The 20,225-nt window shown below is 37.8% G+C and overlaps 4 protein-coding genes and 1 long non-coding RNA gene across 7 annotated transcripts; 3 read left to right on the plus strand and 2 right to left on the minus strand.

Moving 5' to 3' along the window:
- On the plus strand, nucleotides 748-5,602 carry LOC18610150 (transcription factor bHLH49). 2 transcript variants are annotated; one of them, XM_018116136.1, is made up of 9 exons: nucleotides 748-1,296; nucleotides 2,021-2,998; nucleotides 3,084-3,311; nucleotides 3,396-3,461; nucleotides 3,571-3,639; nucleotides 4,051-4,122; nucleotides 4,211-4,408; nucleotides 4,769-4,849; nucleotides 4,930-5,602. In XM_018116136.1, the coding sequence occupies exons 2-9, from the start codon at nucleotides 2,087-2,089 to the stop codon at nucleotides 4,951-4,953; spliced, it is 1,650 nt and encodes a 549-aa protein (XP_017971625.1). In that variant the 5' UTR covers nucleotides 748-1,296; nucleotides 2,021-2,086; the 3' UTR covers nucleotides 4,954-5,602. The 2 variants fall into 2 exon arrangements, with proteins under 2 accessions (XP_017971625.1, XP_017971624.1); XM_018116135.1 differs by having other exon boundaries at nucleotides 755-1,296; nucleotides 4,769-4,856.
- LOC18610151 (putative pentatricopeptide repeat-containing protein At1g68930) lies at nucleotides 5,759-11,785 on the plus strand. 2 transcript variants are annotated; one of them, XM_018116564.1, is made up of 4 exons: nucleotides 5,759-6,215; nucleotides 6,364-8,986; nucleotides 10,132-10,309; nucleotides 11,706-11,785. In XM_018116564.1, the coding sequence occupies exon 2, from the start codon at nucleotides 6,367-6,369 to the stop codon at nucleotides 8,596-8,598; it is 2,232 nt and encodes a 743-aa protein (XP_017972053.1). In that variant the 5' UTR covers nucleotides 5,759-6,215; nucleotides 6,364-6,366; the 3' UTR covers nucleotides 8,599-8,986; nucleotides 10,132-10,309; nucleotides 11,706-11,785. The 2 variants fall into 2 exon arrangements, with proteins under 2 accessions (XP_017972053.1, XP_017972052.1); XM_018116563.1 differs by having other exon boundaries at nucleotides 5,759-8,986; nucleotides 10,118-10,309.
- Nucleotides 10,318-12,883, minus strand: LOC18610152. Its single transcript, XM_007045657.2, has 5 exons — nucleotides 12,552-12,883; nucleotides 11,702-12,327; nucleotides 11,164-11,272; nucleotides 10,766-11,086; nucleotides 10,318-10,682 (listed from the first exon to the last, which is right to left on the minus strand). The coding sequence occupies exons 1-5, from the start codon at nucleotides 12,702-12,704 to the stop codon at nucleotides 10,629-10,631; spliced, it is 1,263 nt and encodes a 420-aa protein (XP_007045719.1). The 5' UTR covers nucleotides 12,705-12,883; the 3' UTR covers nucleotides 10,318-10,628.
- On the plus strand, nucleotides 12,217-13,588 carry LOC108660996. Its single transcript, XR_001926845.1, has 2 exons — nucleotides 12,217-12,303; nucleotides 13,144-13,588. It is a non-coding gene; the product is annotated as an uncharacterized LOC108660996 (long non-coding RNA).
- Nucleotides 14,307-18,934, minus strand: LOC18610153 (putative U-box domain-containing protein 42). The gene is made up of 4 exons (XM_007045658.2): nucleotides 18,691-18,934; nucleotides 16,835-18,001; nucleotides 16,169-16,478; nucleotides 14,307-16,007 (listed from the first exon to the last, which is right to left on the minus strand). Exons 1-4 carry the CDS (start codon nucleotides 18,694-18,696, stop codon nucleotides 14,413-14,415), a joined length of 3,078 nt encoding a protein of 1,025 aa, XP_007045720.2. The 5' UTR covers nucleotides 18,697-18,934; the 3' UTR covers nucleotides 14,307-14,412.

The following is a 20,225-nucleotide window of genomic DNA, read 5'->3' on the forward strand; positions in this document are numbered from 1 at the left end:
TGCAAGGAAGACATTGAGAGCAATAGTTGGTGTGAGGCAGCAGCATGGCAGTGGGCAAAAGGCATTGTCAATTTGGCAAGTAGACAGCAGTGCCATGTTTTACCCTCCAGTGCACACTAGTCCGATTGATACCTAATGCCACCACCGCAATTGCCACTATTCTTTTGTAAGCATTGTCCCTTGGACTTGGACCATCGCTTCATTGTCATATCAATGTTTAACATTGACACCAACTGAACAAGTGTCTTCCTTTATTATTTGAGAGAGAATTGTTAGATGGCTTAATCTGGGTATTAAGTGTCGATGATGATAATTTCGAATGCACCATCTTTATAAGTACAAAACACATTACCTTGATACGGGAATTAAGCAACCTAAAGAATGGGTGAAGGATTTGTTTTTTTTTTTCCCTCCAAGTTTCCACAGACAAACAGCACAAGAAGGTGGATAAGGCAGTCAAGTTATCAAAAGGGAGAAAGATGCCATAGATCTTCTTCCGTCCCCATATGCAAATGAAAATTGATGATAATACCCACCACATGACCCAGATGGGTATTGTATCCTAATTAATAACCCCCAAAAGATAATTCTACGAACTGTGAAAATGAGCTAGATTTTAGCTTCTTGACCAAACAAACCCCATTAAAGATCTTGAAGCTCTCCTCCCAAGGTTTTTTTTTAAATAAAAAAGACAACACAATAAGATAAACAAAAAGAAAAATCCTCTGAGGAGAGTTGGCAGTGTCAGTTGCTAGCTCAAATGGGTATAATTATAACTAAAATATGCCATTGAAAACACTAAAACAAACTTACAGAAATAACCTCAAAGTGATTTAAAAGGTTAAAAAAATAGTCCCACATAGGAGAAAGGAAGCAAAGTGTTGAAGTTTGAAGGAAGAGAAGGGGCCTGTTTTGCAATATTTTAGCAGTGGCAGTGGCGGTGGTTAATGATCAAAGAGCTCTCTTTTTGATGCAAGCGTGGGTATAAATGCAGGACCTTTGCCAATGCCCTTCTCTTTCACTCTCTCCTCTTCCAAATAGACAAATTCCCATTTCTTTTTTTCTCACTCTAAAGTAACAAAACTCTCTATTACTTTTTCTTCTCTGTTTTTTTGATTGTTTTGTAGCAGAGTTGCTCTGTTGCTGAGGAAACAAAAAAAAAAAAAAAAACTAGTAGCTCAAATTCAATTAAAGCTTTAAATTTTGTGTGTGCGTGGGAGTGTTGAGAAAAGAAAAAAGGCCTTGAATGAGAGAGCAGAGAGAGTACAGAAAAGTAAGCACAGAATCTGAAAATGGGTATCTTTCTCCCCTACTTTTAGTTGAGTTTCTCTCTCTTTCTGGGTGCTTTCTGCTAAAACTCTGACTAGGGTTTTGAATGAGAAGGGTGGCTTTATTTATTGTACTGAAATCAATGTTCTTTTTTAGATTAATTGACTGCTTCTAGTAGACTCTTTTTCTTTTTCTTTTTTTTTTCACAGCTCTTCTTTGAACTTTCTTTTTCTGTTCTGTTGTGACTTTTTTGTCTTGAATAAGGCTTTTTCCATTGTGCGAGTTTTTCTGTACTTCCAATTTCCGGTTGTTGCTTTGGAAATGGTAGCTGTTTCAGCCTGTGGGGATCTTTTTTACATAATTTCAGTTCTGTTTTTGGCGGTTTATGAATTGAAGTGGGTTTTCTTTGATTACTTCTGCTGAACCGTTTCTATGGTTTTCTTTTGGGGTGGGTGAATTTCAGCTTTCTAGGGCTGTAACTTTCTTATATTTTAAGTTTTCAGACCCCTTGTGGACTTAGCTTGAAGCTTGTTCCTAAAGTTTTTGTGTTTTAATATATGTCAAAGAATTAGATAATTTTTCCATGTGATTTGTTTGTTGTTGTCTTTTCTACCTGTATATTTTGTGGTCTTTAATCTTTGGTTGATCATTTTGGAGCAGTTAAGGGTTTTTTTAGGTAGTGGTCAAATTTTGAAGGCTTCGTTTCTGTTCATTAGCCTGACTTCGGAGTTTGGACTGTTGGCTTGACTAGGTGTTCAAATATAATTGTGGAGAAAAGCACAGACTGAGACACAATCGCTATTCTTGTTGAATAGGGATGGATATAGGTGAAAAGGATAAATATGAGCTAGAAAAGAGGAATGAGAATCACATAAACTACCAGGCACCTGGTATGTCTCCTGATTGGCAGTTTGGTGGTGCCAATCTCACAAGTACTCCTATGAGTTTAGTTTCTAGTGATAATCCCATGGCTATTGGTTCTTCATGTGCCTCTGCTTCAGTGGTAGACTCATTCGGTACGAGCCTTTGGGAGCACACATCTAATTCACAAAACTTGGGATTTTGTGACATTAATGCACAAAATGGTGCAAGCTCTTCAAATGGAATGGGAATTGGAAAAGGTGGTAACTCTCTGCGAAGTACCATAGATAGACCATTTGATATGAGTTGGAATGCAGCAAGTTCAATGTTGAGAGGGGGTATTTTCTTACCGAATGCGACTGGGATTCTACCACAGAGCCTATCTCAGTTGCCAGCTGATTCAGCTTTCATTGATCGTGCTGCCAGGTTCTCGAGCTTTAATGGGGGAAATTTTAGTGACATGGTGAACCCTTTTGGTATTCCTGAATCTATGGGTCTGTATACTAGGGGTGTTGGCTTGATGCAAGGACCACAAGATATTTTTGCAATAAGTGGGATGAAATCAGTATCTGTTGTGGAATCTGAGAAAAGTAAGTTGAATTCCACTGAAGCTTCCAAAGATGCCTCTTTGCAAGTTGAAAATAGGGCTACTCAAGAAAGTCCACTCAAGAATGAAAAGAAAAGTGAAAGTCTTGTTCCATCTAATGAAGAAGCAAAACAAGGAAATGGTGGCTCTGGTAACGAGTCTGATGAGGCTGAGTTTAGTGGTGGTATTGGTGGTCAAGATGAACCATCTGCATTGGATGATTTAAGTTTGGAACCTTCTGCTAAGGGTCTTAGTTCAAAGAAAAGAAAAAGGAGTGTACAGGTAAAAAATGTTTGCCAACTGGTTCCCTGATCCATTATACATTTCCATTTATGGCATACATTTTGAGTGCTGTGTTTTGTGGCAGGATGCTGAGGTTGATCAGGTAAAGGGAGGTGAACCACCTGTTGAGGCTGCGAAGGATAATGCTGAAAATCAAAAGAAGGGAGACCAGAACCAAACTACAACAATAAATAAGACTACAGGGAAACAGGGGAAACAAGGGTCTCAAGCTTCTGATCCACCAAAAGAAGAATACATTCATGTTAGAGCCCGAAGAGGCCAGGCAACAAATAGCCATAGTCTTGCAGAAAGGGTAAATTTACATGGAAACTTCATTGAAATTTAGCAATATTTAGATAATCTTTTTTGTTTAGATTGGAATTGGTTGTGACTTTAGGTAAGAAGAGAAAAGATCAGTGAAAGGATGAAATTTCTTCAGGACCTTGTACCTGGTTGTAGCAAGGTTTGTTTTCTTGGTTGTTATAGCTTAGGAAGTACAATCAAACTGACTTCTCAGCAGTAATCAGAACAGCTACTGTAGTTCATTTTGTGTGGGTTTATTATCGATGCAGGTTACAGGCAAGGCAGTGATGCTAGATGAAATCATTAACTATGTACAGTCACTTCAGCGGCAGGTTGAGGTATTGGACCAGAATTCAGAACTTCCCTTTTCCAACCTAGTGGTTCCCTAGTAATCTAGTGTGATTGATGATGGTGGAATTGTGCATACTTCAATCTTATCAAATTGATCTGATAAATATACAAACTAAAAAAATAAGTAACTTGGTGAATCTTGTTCTAGATTGATGTAAATGATACAACCTCAGGGCTTATATGGTATTTCTCACGATGGCCTTGCTTTTAAGAAACTATAATTGATGTCTGGGCTTACAGTTTGAATGTCTATAACTCATCTGTGAATTTTTGTACAGTTGATTTGATATATTGTAGAGACATAACCCTCTGCTGCTCTTCACTAGTTTTATTCCCTATCCTTTGACCGAGTGATGAGTGTATAGTTAATGGATGTCACCTTTTACTCCTTTTTGCAGTTTCTATCAATGAAACTTGCTACAGTGAACCCAAGGCTGGATTTTAATATAGAAGGGCTCCTGGCAAAAGATGTAAGTTGATCAGCACAGATTTCAGCAATAACTCATGTCTACATGTGTCTCATCTGATCCATCAAAGTGCATCTTCATTGATATACAGATTATTCAATCACGAGCTGGTCCTTCATCTCTGGGGTTTTCTCCAGATATGTCCGTGGGTTATCCTTCATTACATCCATCTCAACCTGGACTTGTTCAAGCTGCTCTGCCTGTCATGGGAAATACCTCTGATGTAATTCGTAGAACTCTCAGTTCCCAGTTCACACCCATGACTGGAGGATACAAGGAGCCTAATCAGGTTTTCTTTTTCTTCTTTTTATTTAGTTCACACTTCATGTATGTGTGTGTGTATTTGTAGCATCAAGTGGTTAATTAATCAGCAAGAATTGAGTTAATTCATGAGGGTCCTCTGTGAAACCTTTCCCTTGCATGAACTTGGTCCTTAAGTTTTTTTATTCTTGGTCATTGTTTTTCCCCTTTTAATATATTTTTAAAGTGTTATCAACGTGAAAGGAAAATTAATGAGCTATGAAAATTTATTGTGCAACGTTGGCTTTTAATGCATGATGTGAATGATGTAAAATGATTTGTCTGCTTAACGTCATAAGTCTCTGAGTATTACGATTTACCTTTCATGGTTGATACATTCTGGTTCCAGCTATCGAATGCTTGGGAGGATGACCTCCACAATGTTGTCCAGATGAATTACGGAGCTGGTGCTCCTTCTGACAGCCAAGATGTAAATGGTATAACTCCCTTTTTCATGTCATAGGCCAAGTGTTCTCAGATCTGACTAAAATTTATCTATTGCATTTTCAGGGTCTCTACCATCAGGTCACTTGAAAGTAGAACTTTGATCCTCCTCTTACAGGTCTATTCCAGGCAGCTCCATTATGGCCTTCTACCTGCTACACTTATCCTGCATTCTTGAAGGTAGCCAAGGGCATGCAGAATCAGTATTTGAAAGATTTAAGTATAAACATATACTGTCAGCATATTCCTACCTGTTTCTTATTGGATAATTGAAGGTGCTATCGGCCTGGTTTTATAGCTGGGAATATCTGCCACATTTTGCCAAAACAAAGGCTTGCTTGAAGGCTCAAGGTTCCTTAACTGTACGGTGGGACAGTAATTTCCATTTATTTTGTTTGAGCATTAGATATATAGAGGGAAATGAGACTCCTTTGATGGTGGGAATTGTATTGCTGTCCCAGTCAGAGGAAAGGTGGATTAGAATGTATAGATTGATGATGGAAAGTTTTTGTGATATATAGGAGTTTATGCTTTTATCTAGTAGTATCAGATGATCTCTGTAATTTTACAGATGGCAGTGGGAAGTATTTTGTTCAGTTCAGAGATGTAAGTTGTATTTGTTTATTTTGTATTGAGGGCTATAATGTACTTCAATCTTCCTCTATATATTTTTTGGCTTTATCTGCATTCACTACCCCATACTCCTGGAATAAAATCACTACCCCTATTTTGTTGATTATTGAAAGTGTTCATCCTCACCATGGCATCAATTCGTGCGTATGACTGAGTTAGACATTGGAATTTATTACAAGATTGATTCCTTCAATAAGCAGATACATATTTTTTTTAGTATACAAATCTGAAACTTCAGAACAATCCCCCTGGAGGGCAGGGGGGGACAAGAAATCATGGGAAGGTGTCTACCAAACAATGGGGCGGTTCTTATCCTGTACTGTTTTGTCCTCCTATAAGTCACATTGAATATCACATAGAATTCTGATCCTCCCAAGGATATGAGATGCAAATCTATTATGATTCTAGTTGATAATTGATGAAGATGGCCCCGGTAGAATAAAATGTCTGGCTGTCATGGTCACCAGCAATCATAATATATCTACAGAAAAGTCAGCTATGAACTGTATACCAGTGTTTTTGGAGCAAGGATGGGGACTCAAGCCAACATGTGGGAGATAAAGATACTAGAATTTGAATTGGGGTTTTCAAGCTGCAACTTGCAAGTGGAAAGCAATGGCTCTCAATCTGAGCTACAAGAATTTGATACAGTTATTTATTTAATTCTGATCATGACAGCTGTTATCAATCTGGTGCTTGTAAGTTATCAAGTTTCATAGGTAAAAGCTCTTCTTTGATCTCCATTGTTAAGTATACAGCGATGTCACCTAATTCAATATTATATTAAATAATATTGTCACCTTGCCTTTGCGTTTTAAACCAAATAAACCCTAACGCTCCTTCCCGCCAACTAACTGTTTTCAACAGAAAATGTCTTCAAACTCCAACTACTACTGTTCGTTACTGAAGATCTGCACCGAAACCCGTAACCGGACTCAAGCAAAGAGAATCCATTGCCACATTCTCAAAACCTTTAAAGACCCGGAGACATTCTTATTGAACAATCTCGTCAATGCGTACAGTAAATTAGGCGATTTAACCTATGCACGCTACGTGTTCGACAGAATTCTCCGACCGAATCTCTTTTCATGGAATACTATTCTTTTCACTTATTCGAAAGCTGGGAATCTTTCAGACATGGATTATATATTTAATCGCATGCCGAAACGCGATGGGGTTTCTTGGAATTCCCTTATTTCAGGGTATGCTTCTCGAGGCATGGTTACTGAGGCAGTGAAAGGTTATAATTCTATGTTGAGGGATGGGGTGGCTAATTTGAATAGGATTACGTTTTCTACAATGCTTATATTGTCGTCTAGTCAAGGGTGTGTTGATTTGGGTCCGCAGATTCATGGGCAGATTGTGAAATTTGGGTTTGGATCGTATGTGTTTGTGGGTTGTCCTCTGATGGATATGTATTCAAAAGGAGGGTTGATTCATGATGCGAAACAAGTTTTTGAAGAAACTCCACAGAGGAATGTGGTAATGTATAATACGATGATTACAGGGCTTTTGAGGTGTGGTATGGTGGAGGACTCCAGGTGGTTGTTTCATAGTATGAAGGAAAAAGATTCAATTTCTTGGACAACGATGATCACAGGATTGACCCAAAATGGTTTGTATAGGGAGGCTATTAATTTGTTCAGAGAAATGAGGATAGAAGGCTTGGCTATGGATCAGTTTACCTTTGGAAGCATGTTGACTGCTTGTGGGGGTCTACTGGCCCTGGAAGAAGGCAAACAAGTCCATGCTTTTGTAATTAGAACTAATCAAAAAGATAATGTCTTTGTAGGCAGTGCACTTGTTGATATGTATTGCAAGTGCAAAAGCATAACATCTGCAGAGACAGTTTTCAAGAAGATGACCCACAAGAATGTTGTGTCCTGGACTGCACTGCTAGTGGGTTATGGCCAGAATGGGTACAGTGAAGAAGCTATTAGAATCTTTTGTGATATGCAGAGAAATGGGATTAATCCTGATTATTACACTCTAGGAAGTGTAATTAGCTCATGTGCAAACCTGGCAAGCTTAGAAGAGGGTGCTCAATTTCATAGCCAAGCAATAGTTTCTGGCTTATTTTCTTACACAACAGTTTCAAATGCACTTGTCACTTTGTATGGCAAATGTGGAAGCATTGAAGATGCTAATCGGCTGTTCAATGAGATGAATTTTAGGGATGAAGTTTCCTGGACTGCATTGGTGTCTGGTTATGCTCAGTTTGGGAAAGCCAATGAAACAATTGATTTGTTTCAAAGAATGTTGGCTCATGGTCTAAAACCTGATGGAGTCACTTTTGTTGGTGTTCTATCAGCTTGTAGTAGGGCAGGAATAGTGGAAAAAGGGTATCAGTATTTTGAGTCAATGGTGAAAGAACATGGAATTATGCCAGTTGTTGATCATTATAGTTGCATGATTGACCTTCTTAGCCGAGCTGGAAGGTTAGAAGAAGCAAGAAGTTTCATAAACCAAATGCCATTCCCTCCTGATGCAGTTGGTTGGTCTACCTTACTAAGCTCATGTAGACTGCATGGTAACTTGGAAATTGGGACATGGGCAGCAACATCCCTTCAGGAACTAGAGCCCAGCAACCCTGCAGGTTACATCTTACTCTCAAGCATATATGCTGCTAAAGGGAAATGGGATAATGTGGCTGAATTGAGGAGGGGAATGAGAAGTAAAGGAGTGAGAAAGGAACCAGGATGCAGTTGGATCAAATATAAAGGCAAAGTGTACATTTTCTCAGCAGATGACCAGACAAGTCAATTTTCAGATCAGATATATGCTGAGTTGGACAAATTAAATCAGGAGATGATAAAGGAGGGTTATGTACCAGATATGAGTTCAGTTCTGCATGATGTTGAGGAATCAGAAAAGATAAAGATGCTTAATTACCACAGTGAGAGGCTTGCAATTGCATTTGGGTTGATATTTGTTCCTCTTGGGCTTCCCATACGCATAGTTAAAAATCTTAGGGTATGTGGGGATTGCCATAATGCCACTAAGTACATTTCTAAGATCACCCAGAGAGAGATATTGGTAAGAGACGCTGTCCGGTTCCATTTGTTCAAAGATGGAACATGCTCGTGTGGAGATTTCTGGTGATGCTGTTTTCCATGACCAAAGTTGTAGCAGAGATCAAAACCCTTGACTGACTATTCGAATAATCAAATCGCAGGATTATTGCATTAAAAATTAATTCCACAATCAAGTGGGATATGATTAAAGCACTAGAGGGCTATTCATTTTAAAAGATCATCTTCTAACATCTTAACATTGAAAACAAGGTACATTTGCTATGCTAGTCACAATCGTTAGTATATCCATATCAGGTAAGGAGCATAGAAGATACACCAATTATTGCCAGGTCAAGCATTTTTATATGAAAGCGGAGTTTCATTGCTTGATTTCAGTGTGGAAAGAGTATCCCATGTATAACAAGAGTGATTCTGGAATTGATTCAATTATTCTTCAGCATGCTACAATTATTGAGGTAAGATATGATTACATGATGGGATATGTGTTTTGCTTCATACTTAAGTTACTGGCACTGCCATAATTAAGTAGAAGAATTTATATTTCTACATTGATTCCAAACATCTTATAACATGTCTGCGTGACATGTGCATGTGTTGCCTGCTTGTGCACAGACACAAAATCTATGATTGTTCTGCACATTGATAGGTAATAAATAAGTTTGCTACTACCCATTCCTGAGCGACGTTGCATACATGCTGAGTAGGTCAGGTCTAGGGGTAAACCTAATCACAAACTGAGGTTCATATCAATTGTCATAGCAGCATAACATTACTCTGTCTGTTACATGACCAGTTCCTCCAAATACGGAACCTTGATGATTAAATGTCTTTTTCCCCATTTTGTAAGTTTGTTTTCCTTTTTGATTTAGTTACTTTCATATTTTCCTTTAGCCTTCCCCCCTTGATCTCTTCCTCTGTCTATATTGCTTTTCTGGTTGAACTTTTTCCCCTTTTCTTATTTTATATGATTTATGTTCCTTATTCCTCTGGCCTCATCATCTATGTCGACATGTTACTGTGATGTATGACAGGAAAGAGATCAACTGACAAGAATATCTGCTGTTGTGTAAAACAAGAAATGTTAGGTTTTGAGACTAAATTCTAGGGTTAAATGAGGTCAAAACAATGGATATTGTAGGAGTAATTAGATTTCTATGAACTTTGGACTGAGAATAGCATTGGAGGTGAAGAATAAAGGATTCAGAAAGTTGTTTAGAAGTAGTTCCGGTACTGTGAACAGTAGTTATAACAGTAATTAAGGGCTTAGGGTTGAATTGGGGTGGTTGTATGAGGTAGGTGTAATTGGGTTTTAAAAGAAAAGGTATTGGGGAATTACACCTAAGGTTAATTGCTTCACACAATCACGAGCAGTAATGCTGGAAAATTCTTGATAATAAGTCTCTATCTCAGCAGAAAGATCACATACGCACAGAAGATATGTATGTATTCCATATACAAATTAAATATTTTTCTGTGTGTTTGTGTTTGTATGTATATTCATTCAAGATTCTTGCATTGGTTGATGCTTGCTATGGTAGTCAATTCCACATAGGTTTGACCACTAGTTGTCTAATGGAATTTATTAGACATGACTTTGCAGTTAGTTTACCAGAAAATCAGATCAGAATACACGACACAGTTGTTCAAGTTGTATCAGAGAGAGAGCTAAATGTTGCAAAAAACTGTTGATAGAAAAATTGCAGAACTATGTTATACATGCAGAGGGAGGAGGAGGAGAAGAATAGGAAGACTCACAAAGTTGTTGATCTTTTCAAAAGGTACATGATTATCTCACTAAATTCCTGTGTACTGCTTAATTTCATTTTATTTTGAATGGTATTTGCTGTTGCAAAATTTCTTCTGATACAAGCCATAGAAGGTATTACAATCCAGTGAAGCCAAATTATATCCACATGGGCATCATTTCTCATATGTAACCTATATTATGTTTAAAATTTAAAAAAGTGGTTTGCTAAATTTCATACTAATACAAGCCATAGAGGTTATTACAAGTGATGTTAAAGACTGAGATTATTAGACTTCGTTTATGCTGATAAGGATAGAGAGTTTATTGTATGATGAATTCAAGAAACCACTTCACTCGTATTCTTGAGGGGATTTGCTAGAAGCTCCTTGATCTAGCTCTTGGTTCTGTATCAGATTGAAGAAAAGTTGGTCATAATAATTTGATTAGCAATGCTACAATTTGGAAATAGAGAGTTGACAGCAATTACCTGCAATCGAGTACAGATCTCGATAACTTCAGCTACAGGAGCCCAATCCCCAAAATTCCTCTCAATAAATTGGTAAGCAATGCCAGTTCCTCCTCGGCCAACTATAAAAAGCCCACCCTTGATTTCACCTTCTCCTTTAAAGTTTTGCTTTATTCCCATAGCTTTTGCACGTTTGTAATTTGCAATAGCCCGAGGGTTGAATACAAATCCTGATAGGAACTTATCCTTGAGTAATTTCCCACCTCCAAGAGCTTTGAAAAATCCCATAGAACGATCCAAAATTACAACCCCACCCCAATAGCGGGGCCAGAAGTCTTTTACCTGTTCCAGAAAAATTAAAATCTCAGGAAAAGAGGAGTTTATTGGAGCAAGATTTTGAATAAAAGTATGCTAGGCACCTCTGATTCTATATGCTCATGAAGAACTGCAAATATTTGCACTCCTAGTGCATCAAATATTGGCTTTTTGGCATAGAACTGGTGAGCTTCAGCTCTGCACATGATGCACCTGTTATCAAGTTCAACAGACAGACAGAAAAACCAATCAATTTCATCCTTTAGATGATGTAAACATAGTTTCTGTGTCAGTAAAATAAGTTACTTCTTTTACTTTCTTTTGGGGGCCAGGGAATAGGAGGCTCCTTGCATCCAAATATCTCAATGAGTGATTAGCATTTCTTAGGTAATCCAATACATTTAGTTCTCATCTTAGCTCCAACAAGGGATATTCATGATTCTACTTCCTCTTTTTTTTTTTTTTCATAAATTACTATTTGTGGCCGGTGCCTATAAACTGGGTATTGATGTAATTTAATTGAAATTGTGAGAATATCAGTTGATGAGACTCCTAGTTGGACTAAGTTTGCAATAATACATCAGATAAATGGAGTTGAAGAAATTGATGAAAATGCCAAGATAAATAATTTTCTGACTTTACCCAGGTCGTCGAATGCAGAGGAGTACAGCTGGCTTATCCCGCCATAATTCTGAAGCTTTCATTGGTGGAGTCTTAGACTTCACCAAACGCTCCATCCCAATCTTATATGCAGGAGTTAATTTCTGAACTGATATGTTTCCAATAGCAGAGTAAGGCGCAACATTATCAACCACAGGAGGAGGTTGTACACAACCACAGGCTCGAGGCTCAGCTGGTCCTGCAGCAACAATCCCTTTAAAGATGTATCCATCTTTAATTTTGAAATCAGCGAGTGATTCTCCCAGCGACCTCTCATTGTTTGTGCTGCTCCTGCCGAACGATTTTGCTGTATTTTGCATCTTATTGGAATTGACAGTTGCGAAATGCTTGTAGATGCTATTATTTCTAGATGGTGTACCAGTGACTTTACTTGCAGTGAGGCCATATGATTTGGGCAGAGGATCTGCACATGGATTGGTTCTATCCGTGAAGCGTGCGATGTGCCCCCTCTTCATGCCAAACTGTGAAGATAGATCCTCAGTGCTTATGTTAAGGAGCTCAGGCAGGATTTTCCTGGAGGCCTCTAGCCTATCTCCATATTGGACCAGTGCACGATCATGAAGGTATGTTCTGATTTCCAGAGCATCCTGAAGTAATATAAAGAAAAGCCATATGGGTCGATTAGCTGTGTATGAGTTTATCTTTGCTTTTTTATAAGTAGAACCAAACCATATAAATCTCACTGGCTTTGTGCTAATGCTAGATGTTCAAAGAAGTCAGTCATGGACATATGAGTAACAAGTGAATAATTCGTTTTATTCAGAGAGCTGAAAAGATTTTTCATGGGTTGAAAGCTATTTGATTAACTAACCTTTTGATGTTGTGACATGTTGATTGCATCCATGTCCTCTGAGTTCATGATCTTTAAGGTTGGGACGTCATCCCAACCTTCTTCCAATAATTTTGGAAGCAATTCCTTCAGAACCCCATTGCCAACAAAATCTTCTACTGAGAAAGAAGCCATTGTCTTCTGAAACAAGGAATGACTCAGAAGGATAAGCTCCTGTTGTTTGAACGTGTCTGGGATGGAAAAAACTGGTGTTTATTGATGTTACCCCACCCACTTGAGACCTATAATAGATCTTTGATTCATTAAAATGTTGTGGTTTAATAAATATGCTTCTGATTTCGACATTGTCAATGAAGCATTGCTTTGATTTTATCCTATTCTTTATTTCAAGTTGAACTACTCCAACAAGGTTTTATTTTATCAGAATCCCCAAATTTGGAAGGGTGCTTTAAAAAATACTACTAGTAGTAATTGCTTGTAAATTGAGATCAAACCGATAGAAGAAAAGCTCCATGTTGTTTGGCGGTTTTGGGTGTCATTTACGACTGAAAGCATAGTTTAATTGTTGATGAGGAAAGAGAGCTTTGACAAAATTCTATGCCATATCGTACAGATTCATTGGTTGCTGGCATGTCAAGTGGCTTAATGGTATATCATATTAGGGAGAATGGAAGCTAGCAGACAACAGCTAGAAGGTATATGCGAAGCGAGACCATTGCTTGGAGACGGTCAGAAGATGCCAACAGAGATTGAGGGGAAACAAAGATGGAAAGATCAGGGTAAGGTGTCATTGACCAGATGCTTTGGACTTTGAAAAGAACGTTTATGATATCAACGATAACCATATTTAACAGCCGCTAACTACCGGCCAAGCCCCCTGCTCTGTAACAATCTAAAACATTGTCTAGATCATATGATTATATGTCCAACTTGCGATGGCTAATGTCCCCTGGATTCACAAACAACCCAAAACCGGGATTTAGGGAGCTCTGGATACAGCAGGACTTAAAAATGCTTGCCTATTTTACGAAATGCCTATATAAAATTTTTCCTTTCCCTGCCTTGATGCTTCCTTCACGTAAAACTTTTTAATCGTTATGCTCTCAGAAGAGAATCGAAAGTCTTATATTAATTATGTATTAGAGTGAGATTGATTATTTAAGTGTTCACACCACTTTCAATTATGGGATAAAACTGTGAGATTCAATGAGTCAAAATGGATAATACTTTGTAAGTTGGTGTAGACCGTGATATTTGGTATCAGAATTGACTCCTCTTTGTGAGATAAAATCGTGTTTTTGGATCTAAAGTAAACAATACCATACCTTAAAAGATTGGTGTGAATTATATCAGTAATTCATGTAATTAAGTAATGGAAGATGGTGTTGTCATTATGACTTTTCAAAAGTAATAATAAATGATATCATGGGTTGTTCTTAGTACTAGTGTTCCTAGAGTAAAGCCAAATTTCTCAGTCTAAATGAGTTTCTGGTTTGGCTCATAAAGTTGATTGTCCTGTACCAAGCATATCTGTCGTCTCTGCTAGCAAATAAGATTGTAGTCTAGATATTTAGTATAGGACCATTTGATAGGGTATGTTCATAGCGTAAAACTATGGGGTCCAACTGCTCGAGATGGACAAACATAAAGGCTGGCACTGGCATGCTGCATGCCACATTTTTCACCTGTCTGGGACCACTTAAAACCTCCTGCAAGTTCTCACCAAGGGCATAGAAAGAACTCCTAGGGGTCCACATTTTCTCCAACCACCAGAAAGAAAGAAATGGTAACGTAAATTAAGTTTTCATTATGTTCTTTCCATCACAACTTAGAATGCCTGATACATAGGCATATCTTTGACATCAAAACTGGAGAGAAATTCTTACATGGTGTAATAAGTAGTTGATGGACTTGGCATCCTGTTTAAGTGCCTTAAAATCTTCTCAGCCATCTGCCTCGTATTACCATCCCCGTGATGGAAAGCACTAACCAATGAGGCAGGCAGCAACCTATCCTGTGATATGTCTGAAGCTGACTTATTCCCACCTTTCACTAGGAATTTTTCTATCATCCAAAATGATTTCTGCCACAGCCCCTCTTGCCTGTGCTCTTTCACCACATTCAAGATATGTTGAATAGCATTTACTTCACTCAACAGGTTCACACTCTTGTCCACATCAACCTTGTCATCCAACAAAGTACATATAGCTGCTAGTGAAGCTTCAACCACCTCGCCATTCTCATGATCCAGGCATGCCAACAACCTTTCAACGGCCTTCGCATCGATCAAACAAAAGGTGTTTTGCGAAGAACAAGAACCTCTATGAACTGGACATACGGGTATCTTTCTCCTGTTTGATGAACTGGAAGATAGGAACTTGGGTAGGGAGAACATTTTCGTAAACTTGGTTTTCTTAATTTGTGGTGGCTGTGACAGATTTATTGACTCTAGTGAGAGATTCTCCAGTCCAATTGCTGATAATTTTTGAACTTCATCACTAGATGTCTTCATGAGCAGTTCTGTGAACACTGATGTGAGGTTGTGAGTTCTTGCAAGAAACAAGATATGTGGTTCATACAGTGTAGTTGTGAATCTGACAAGAATGCCTACTAGGCCCTCTAAGTAAAGAGTTGCATGCCTACTAGTTCTTGTTCCACTTCTTTGGATTTGAAAGATTCTCTGAAGGATCGTGGGGACAACATTCCTGTTCAGAAGAGCAAGGTTGAGTGTTAGGTTCTGGTGGGGGAGTTTTGCCAGGAATTTTGCTGAAACTGCCTGCTTCTCTGTAATGTGGTTGGTTTCAGTCGGGCTCTCAATTAAATTCTCAGGTTGCCCACTGGTTTTGCAGAGTCTCTCTGCTAGTGTGTTACCAACATGCGGTGCAAGGGCAATGAGTAGTTTGATTGCTGCAACCCCAAGTTGTTCGTGTGGGTTATTGATGATTTCAATGAGGGTATAGCTTGCTTCAGTCTCATTGACGACTGAAATAATTGTTTCCATTGACTCGGGTGACTTTGTCAGGCATAAGAGTATTCTGACGAGATTGATGTTGAGCTCATCTGGTGTTGAGTTTTTAAGCATGTAGATAATGTTATAGACAACATAATCTGAGCTTATCCTGAGGCCATGAGTATTTACTTGGATGTTGTCATGCTCAACACCTGACTCAAGAATATTTGCAAGTATTGCAGCAGCTTCTTTCTTTGAGTTCATTGGTTCATCATATATTCTTCGAATGAACATCTCTTCGGCCATAATGCGGACAATACCAGCTTCTACAAGTATCTCGCCATTTGGATGATGAGATGAGATTTGTGCTAGAGCCTTAAATGCAGCATTTCTGATAATGGAGTTTCCGCTTTGCACCATTTTTGTGAGACTCGGAGAAGCCCTCTCAGCCACATAGGTTTTGCTGTCATGTCCAAGAATGATTTCCCCCAAATAGTTTGCCATCTCCATCTGCATCTCCTCGGAACCTGTTTATTATATATATGTAACAGTAATCAGCATAGTTGTCTAAAGGCTTACTGCTCCTAATATGTAGTTTAGAAATAGTTCCCTTGAAATATAATTATCAGCCAACCACTGCTGTAATTTTCTTACTTGGAAGAAGGTCTCGAAAAGATCTTTAAATTACCTTCTGTAAGATGATTTAAAAGAGGTTCCAAGAATCCATACTCTGCCATCTGCTTTATGTTATCTGGATATCCCTCCAGGTTCTTTAAAATTTCATCTGCTCTTTGTGAAGCAAAGGAATCGACATGCCGATTGTATTTAATTCTGATCAGCATCAAAATTGCTCCAGTAGCTGAACCAATTTTTTCACCCAAAGCTTGAGATCTTGAAAGCTCAAGCAAGAACAGCAAAGATGCATGCCGGACTTGCTGGTGGCTACTTGATAACAACTCAATTAATGTTGATATATCCATAGTCTTAGCAATCATTTCCTGCACAAAACATAACTAAAATGGTGCATATCTCCAGGGAAAATTTCTTTTGAAGTCCTATTTTGTTCTCTATAGAATGCATATGCCAACTTAAAATTTAAGTGCTTATTCAAAATTTACTCATAGCAGAAGGCTGGACATTGGTATTAGAGATATTGCTTGCAATACAAATGTTCTTTTTTCTGTAACAGAAGTTCCACCTGAAGATCAGGCATTTCGCATATGTTTCGGTCAGTATGAATATGGACTAGATTATGGATATATATCTACCACTCTAGCTACAATCATGTTGTAATGTTCCCTTTTTTTTTTTTGTGGTTTAAAATAAAAAGATCAGGAAATAATAAGAATCAAACCTTTCCTTCATCATTGTCCTCAACTAGTTGTCGTAATAGCTCCAAAGCTGCACATCTAACATCTCCATCTTTGTATCCGAGTAACTTAATAAGCAGTGGCAATATTCCAACACTGAGTACTTGTACCTTTTTATACTGTTTCCTTTGGCATATATGTTGCAAATCTCTTATTGCCTCTAGGATCATACTATCTGAACTAGCTAAAGTTAATGCTGCACGGGCAACCTTGATCCTTGCAGCCTCATTCCTATCCTTCCATTCCTCTATTGTGGTCTTTAGAGCAACATTGGTGCTTAAAACTCTGCTTGTCAGCTTCTTCCCTGTGGTTGGACATACTATATCCTCCAGATAATCGAACGTTTCAAACCAATCCGTTATTGCCTCCCTCTCATAGGTCACTCCACTTTCTATGGTAACTGGATCGTCCATAATCTGCTTAGTTAAGGGACAGAAGAAAGTGTCATACAGAGGTTCAATGTAGTAAGCCACCTGTGGCAATGTTGTCAAGGATTTGTTTATGTTCTCATGTTTCCGTTGGCTTTTCTGACTTGTAATTTTAAGGAAATCAGTTAGGCGTGGCATAGAGAAAATTTGAGAACTTTCTGTAGAGACAGAGATGTCCACATCTACAGAGTAAAGATCTGATTCTGTGGGCATTAGTTCCTTTTTCGGTTGCTCTGATGCAAAAGACATCTGTGGTTCTAGCTCCTTGGTTCGTACTTCTTGAGGTTGCTTAACTTCAAAATGGACATTCTGCATTTCCTCAGAAAGAGACTGGACTGCAGTTTCTGCATATTCCTCACCCCCATATGTTGCAGATGGTATCAAGCACAAACATTCACCTATGTCTTTTACCGCCCCTTCTAGCTGGGCTATGACGTTTCTCAGTTCAGTATCTGAGACTGGATGGTTCTCTTTATGGCATTTTCCCACAAGATCTTTCGCCAGATTGACATTCTGGGAAAGAGATTGTAGAATCTCCTTTGTATTTTTGGGGGTATTCTCAGTATACTGTAACTCCATTATGGCTGGAAAAACTCGATAAAGGTAGCATCCCACTGCAATGAAGTTTTCCTGCTCTACTTCTATACATGCTACTGATTCTATGATTGCTGAAATAGCTTCCAACAAGGATTCAAAAACACTAGCAAAGGAAGTGTTGTCTATCTGAAAAAAGACCCCCCCAAAAAAAAAAACAGAAGAACAAAGTGAGATGTTTAATCAATTAAGCTTGGTCAATATGCATAGTCGAGGATATTGTCAACTCATTCATGCATTTTTCATGACCTGACAGGTATTTGCTTCCACAGTACTTTACTTGTCTGACAAAAATTTGGACCTCACTGTGAACTTTGGTAGTTCTATTTATATCAGTTAAAGAAATGTTAGCTTATTACAAACTTAAAGAAACTCAAATGAAGAAAAAGAGCTTGAGTAATTCCATGAAGGATTTGGCATGCTCAGAGTTTGTGAGATAGTAGAAATCAGTCTTCCAAATCTAAGCAGCTGATGCTCTCCTTTCTCATGCTGAATCTATTGACTCAATAAATTCTGCTAGTCTGCTACTCAGGTTGAAACTTGCAGCTGAACTATTCATGGAATGCTTTGAGAACTTCACTATGCAATAAACAAAATAAATAGACATATATTCTTGCAAAGAGACCTTGGTACTTCATAGAATCATCTCAATAAATTCTTACCAGGAAAGTTTTCCTATTAAGTTCCTGTCTTACAAAACAAATGGTAGAGTTTACCAGGAAAAGCTTGTGCAGAGTATGAATGGTCAAGCTTTACAATTCGAGTTCAATAGTTAAACTTGAAATCACAATGAAATGGAAGAGAGCAAAGACTCGTACCGACATCTAACCAGAGCTGCAACCTCCAAGGATCCTCCTGTAGGGTGTTGAGCTCACCTTGCAGAATCTGAAAGACTTGAGTTGGGGATGAAAGAGGTTTGAAAAAAATGAAGTTGCTCATTGAATTAGTCTCTTCTCTAATGGTAGTTTAACATATATCCTTCTGCCACGTTATTATCCTGAAAGTGACCAAATCCCTCAGGACTTGTGCTTTAATTCTTGACATCAAAAGTCAAAACTCTCTATGTAATCATCTCTATGTACTTATTGGTGTCATGCCTTCCAAATAAAGTGAAAGGAGAAAGAAAGAAAGATTAGTGGGTTAAATATAATAAAATAATGGATTAACTGTACAATTTTGAAAAGTCAGTTGATTAACATGATGCAAAGACGAATGGAAAGATTTTAAGATCAAGTCGATGGATTAAACCCTTCAAATAAGCAAATCATTGAAACTTCAAGTGAAAATTTGATTTCCAGATAAACTCAAATAGTTTTAGTCATGGCATATATATATTTATGTCTTCATGCATAAATACGGATGGAAACTTTTAGTTTGACAAAGGAAACAAAAGATTATGAACACAGCAAGACGCAAAGACTCTGTCAGCTCCATTACTGTTGAAGAATTGAACATGTTTAGATTTTTTTTTAAGGTCTCTTTCATAAAGAAAGCCTCCAATAGCCTTTGCTTTTACATTGGCACTTAGGGTTACCTTGTTCAAGGCAAAAAGTTTATATTTTATAATGATTATCAATAATTATATTTAAATTTGACTTAATGATTATTATTTTTCTCAGTAAAATTTAAATGTAAGATTAGAATCTTCATTTTCTCTTTATATATCTGATATATACCAAAAAAAATATGACAATTCACAATGACATAAAATATAATTAAATTAAAATTCAACGACATGTAGTGTTTTTTTGGCAATCAAAGGTATTGGTCCAATTTCTTCTTGGAATGTAGACTTGGTCTAAGGGATAAGACTATGGCCTTGACTTTCAGTGCCTTGTTAACATTAATCAAAAATAGTAGTTGGACTGTTACATCTTCTTTGCTTTTGGTAACATATATATAGTATATGGTAGGATTGGTTTAATGGTAGATTAACCAATAATGTTAATCAAGTTAAATCAACATGACAAGGGCAAGAAAGCAGCCTCTGTGTGAATGCAATTTTGCAGTAATTTTTTTACTTTGTTTTTCATTTTATATTTTGATAGTAAAGTTGGAAGTAGGGCTATTGCTAGTATCAAATTACTGGCTTACTGCCTTTGCTTTTCACTCCTGTGATTTCAGGTTGTTTCTTGTTCTGTTTCCTCCACCATTACTCCTCCATTTTCCCCCCTATATTCTACCCCTTGTTCTTGTTGCTTTGCATCTTTTGGGACAGGGTCTTTGTCGAGTTAAATCAAATTTATTATAATTTGGTGGCAGTTGACCTAAATTTATGATCATTTATGATAATGCTATCACAAATCAAACCATGTCCAATATATAGCAGAGAGGAAGTCCACAAACAACCCAC

This window comes from Theobroma cacao, chromosome 2 (genome assembly GCF_000208745.1).
Source record: "Theobroma cacao cultivar B97-61/B2 chromosome 2, Criollo_cocoa_genome_V2, whole genome shotgun sequence".
Taxonomy (NCBI): Eukaryota; Viridiplantae; Streptophyta; class Magnoliopsida; order Malvales; family Malvaceae; genus Theobroma; species Theobroma cacao.